We start from the raw sequence: 4,625 nt of genomic DNA, 5'->3' as shown, positions 1-4,625 counted from the left end.
GGAGCTCCAACATATTCCATAAACACGAGCAAGAATTTCGAGCATAATAAGAATGATTCAGTAGCCATATTCGACAAAAAAAACCCTTCTCAAGAGTCATGAGCAACATATACGATAAGAACAAGGAGCGCAACATACACAAACATCCAATGGTATCAATGGTGACGTGCATCCATTGACTACCAATATGCATGTACCTGCCTCAACCAGAGTGCAAGGTGCAGCTGTAGCAGCTCCAACCCAACTTGCCTCTAACGCTCCTGTCCAACCATTGCCAACAATCCGCCTCAGCCCCTCCAAGGTAGAATTCAACTAAGAGCATTGAAATTCTAGAAAACATGTCATGAGGTGGGTGACCAAGTGACCATAAAACTCTATTTGGGATTTATCATGGAGACCGTGCTTTGGAACCCTGAGTTAAACCTAAGCGACTATTTTGGCTGATCATAATGATTAGCCAACTTTGCTAACCCATAGAAATTTCAGCAGAAGTTGAAACATAGCAAATGATGACACTTTAAGCATCTACAGAAAATACTCTAAAACTTTCATGTTGGATCCAGATTTTAAATCTAAATTGTATAATTTATTATGTTGGTGCTCAAGTGACAATTTATTATGTTCATAACCAAGGTCTCCAACCTTGAATGCATATGCAACAATATGCATTTACCATGGAGTCATGCTTTGAAACCCCGAGTTATGCCTCAAGCGACTATTTTGGTTGATCATAATGATTAGCCAACTTTGGTAACCCATCCAAATTTCAGCACGGGTTAAAACATAGTAAATGATGGCACTTTAAGCATCTATGGAAAATACTCTAGAACTTTCATGTTGGGTCCAGATTTTAAATCTAAATTGCACAATTGATTATGTTGGTGCTCAAGTGACAATTTAATAACTTAAACATAATCAAAGAAATCCTCTGGAGGACGACATTTTCAAACAGTAACTTGAGTTAGGCAAAGAAATACCTACTATAAAGCTAGTGAAAACCTCCTCCACCTCTTCTTCATCATAGCCCTCCTTCCTCTCTTCCTCCTCTCGGGCAGTTGAAGGGAAGGGCATACAAAGAATCCAATAGGAGTATACTTGTCACTTTGTCAGCATGGCCTGCCAAAGGGGAAGGGCATGGGGTAGACTCTGGAGTGAGCTGGTGCAGGACAAGCTGCAACGCCAGGGCGGCACGGAAGTCACGAGCGGCGCTGCTGCAGGAGAAGCTGCATTGCCTGCCAGAAGTAGCCCGGAGGAAAAGTCCAAGCTGGATGCAGCTGAGAAGCACCCACTTGATGATACTGTCCTGCGACTGGTTGGTGAGCTAGAACCGCCGTAGGAGGATGAGGGGCTGAAGATGCCAGATGCAGCTGAGAAGCACCCACTTGATGATACTGTCCTGCGGCTGATTGGTGAGCTAGAACTGCCGTAGGAGGACGAGGGGCTGAAGATGCAGGTTGCAGCTGAGAAGCACCCACTTGATTATACTGTCCTGTGACTGATCGGTGAGCTGCTAGAACTGCCGTAGGAGGATGAGGGGCTGAAGATGCCCGTTGCGTCATCACATCTGGTTTACCCAATGACACAGCTGTTGACATGGTGTAGACTCCAGAGTGAGCTGGGGCAGAAAATTTTCCATCACCCGTATGTGGCGGCACAGGAGCCGGAGGTGGACTCAGCACAGCAGGAGGCGCCTGCAAGAAGCACCATGGTGGTGGTGTCCAAGCTGGAAACGGCCGAGAAGCACCCACTTGATGATACTGTCCTGGTCCTGCCATTGGCCGGTGAGCTAGAACCGCCGTAGGAGGATGAGGGGCTGAAGATGTCTGCTGCGTCACCACGTCTGGTTTATCCATTGACACAGCTGTCGGCATGGCATAGACTCCAGAGTGAGCTGGGGCAGAAAAATCGCTAACACCAGTATGTGGCGGTACAGGAGCCGCAGAAGCCGGAGGTGGGGTTGACACGGCAGGAGTCTCCTGCAAGAAGCACTCCCGTGGTGGTGTCGAAGTTGGGCCAGAAGGAGTTTCAGCAGTTGTCTGTGGTGACGCAGCCGCGACGGGGGAAGCTGGAGGTGGAGAAGGCACATGAGGGGCTGCCTGCCGGGAGACAGACCCCGGTGAGGGCGTGACTAAGTCTTGTGCATGTGCCGGCTGCCACTTGACGATGCTGTTAGGATTCACTTTGCACACTCGGTCCTTGTGGCCCTGTCGGCCACAACCGTGGCAGTCACCACTAAAGGTGCACTCTGCAGCACGGTGCCCATCACCACACTTATAGCAGATCAAGCCCTGCCCCTTGACTGCTTTTAGTTGCCCTTGTGTTGGTTTCTTGACAGCAGTTTGCTTAGTGCTGGTATTTGCCAGCCCACTCATCTTCTTCAGCTGCTTTTTGCTTGCTGGTTTGGACACATTGTCTGTCTCCATTTCTCGAGGTCGCTTAACTTCACATTTCTTATCTGCCATGCCGTTAGAACCGCTTTGACGATCACACAAAATATTCTGCACTTCAGGGTTGGCATCTTGAGTCACATCCAAAGAACGAGAAACTATGTTCCTTGATGTAGCCAAATCATCCTTATTGCCACAAGATGTGCTGCTTATGTATGGTGACTGTTCTAATGGTGGTTCTCCAGCCACAAGGCTTTTCCAGAGCCAAACACTCTTTGCTGCAGCAGTAAGTGTTTGAGACAAGTTTGGAGGTTGTGCCAATAAAATATTGTATCGCCTCATTTTAAGCTTATGAATGGCATGAGAGAAGTCCCGGTCACCAGAGATAAGCAGATAATTTGCTGGTGGAGGATTGTCAATAGCCCAGAACAGCATGTCAACCAAGATCTTCTTATCACTTGCATCTTTAATGCCTGCATTCGGTAGGAAATAATAGTAAATGAAAAGATGTGCTTAAATATACAGTATGCTAGACATGTAACTCAAAAAGTAATGCAATCAGTGCATAGCTGCCATGTTCATTCGCCAGCTCCGTAAAGAATATTTGGGATAGAAACCTATAGTGGTACTTCAAGGTCATTCTTCTGATCGGAAGACATTTTATACAAGTATGGATCTGACAAATGGGAATGATAATCTCGCAAGAGTATAATGTAGTACACGCTCACTTATTTGGATCACTGGATAAATCATAAGGAAAGTACAAAGACAAACAATATTAAGAATCATAGAGAAACCACATGTTCAAGAGATATACGGGATAGAGTTGGGGTAGCACCAATTGAAGAGAAGCTTGTCCAACATCGTTTGAGATGGTTTGGGCATATTAAACGCAGGCCTCCAGAAGCTCCAGTGCATAGCGGACAGCTAAAGAGTGCTGATAATGTTTAGAGAGGTCGGGGTAGAACAAAGATGACATGGGAAGAGTCCATAAAGAGATATCTGAAGCTATGTTTTTAAGGCGACGCCTTACCGCCTTAGGGAGGCGGGCACTTTGGACGCCTAGGCACCCAAAGCGGTCGATTTTCCAAAGCGGAGGGGGAGCGCTTCGACGCCTAGGCGTCGCCTTAGGGACGCTTTAAAAACATAGATCTGAAGGACTGGAATATCACCAAAGAACTATCCATGAACAGGGGTGCGTAGAAGTTAGCTATCCACGTACCAGAACCATGAGTTGGTTTCGAGATCGTGTGGGTTTCAACTCTAGCCTACCCCAACTTGTTTGGGACTAAAGCTTTTGTTGTTGTTGTATAGAGAAACCACAATATCACATATACTTTTCAAGCAGCGCATCTCACTTATTGGGCTGTTATGTGCACGGATATAAGATTAGCTAATATTCAAACAAATTCTGTATATATATTTAAATAAGGAGGGTTATTAAGATAGGAAGAGATGAGACTAGAGATAGAGATCGAATCCATATGCCTATCCATTGGGTTATTACATGGGGGTCAGGTAAGTCCTCCCATACAAGATACAAGGGACAACATATGTATGTATCTCAACCAAGCAATAAGAACAGTTTATCAACCTATTTTCTCTCTGATTCGTGCATGAGTGATTGTTTGGGGGTCACATAGGTCTCCATGCCAGCCTCAGTTCCTTTCCTCGACAATTTTCTTAACCCCCTAGCAGCTTCTGCTATGAAGTTCCAGTCATAGATGCCGAGGGAAAGGTCTGTATGTTTCCCAATGCTAAGGTGATGAATGAGGGCTTGGGCTAAAGCTATGATGATGCCGGCTGGGAGGCTAGCTCTGGACAGGCAGGAATCACTGAATCAGGATCATCATTCGATATCATTAGGGGAAGGTTCTCCTTGCTTCTTGGAAATTCATGCCTATTTGTGCTAGCACAGAAGGAAGCAGGAATATTTTTGTGCCTCTAAGGTCTCCGTGCTTTGGTGTTGGTGACCAAGTGCCCAGGGGTGCTTGAGTCAGACTGTGGCCGTGCCGTGAAATGGGTTTACATCTCTGCAGTGGACCGTTCATCGAGCTGGTGTCATATGAAACTCTTCAAGAGCTGAATGCGGGTCATCTCCCATCAGTGGCGGAGCTACATTGAAGACTGCAGGGGCCATGGCCCCCCAGCCATGGTCAAATGCGTGAAAGAAATTTTGGGGGGGAAGAGGAAGATTAGGAAAAATTGTCTTTTGGCCTGCTAAACATCCATATTTAT

At 46.3% G+C, this 4,625-nt stretch overlaps 1 protein-coding gene across 8 annotated transcripts in view; it reads right to left on the bottom strand.

Moving 5' to 3' along the window:
- The window catches only part of LOC119353649 (vacuolar protein sorting-associated protein 37C-like), an 11,860-nt gene that overhangs the window by 4,307 nt on the left and 2,928 nt on the right, over nt 1-4,625 (bottom strand). For 5 of the 8 annotated variants that reach the window (XM_037620294.1, XM_037620290.1, XM_037620291.1 and 2 more), the window contains one exon: nt 978-2,860. In XM_037620294.1, the coding sequence (XP_037476191.1) occupies nt 1,197-2,860 (1,664 nt within the window). In that variant the 3' untranslated portion in view covers nt 978-1,196. Of the gene's footprint in view, nt 1-197; nt 261-977; nt 2,861-4,625 lie in introns of all 8 variants that reach the window. The other 3 variants (XM_037620292.1, XM_037620297.1, XM_037620293.1) reach the window with 3 other exon arrangements.

The sequence above is a fragment of the Triticum dicoccoides genome, chromosome 2A (genome assembly GCF_002162155.2).
Source record: "Triticum dicoccoides isolate Atlit2015 ecotype Zavitan chromosome 2A, WEW_v2.0, whole genome shotgun sequence".
Taxonomy (NCBI): domain Eukaryota; kingdom Viridiplantae; phylum Streptophyta; class Magnoliopsida; order Poales; family Poaceae; genus Triticum; species Triticum dicoccoides.
Note: the sequence above shows the minus strand (reverse complement) of the source record. Positions and strands in the feature narration are given on the sequence as shown.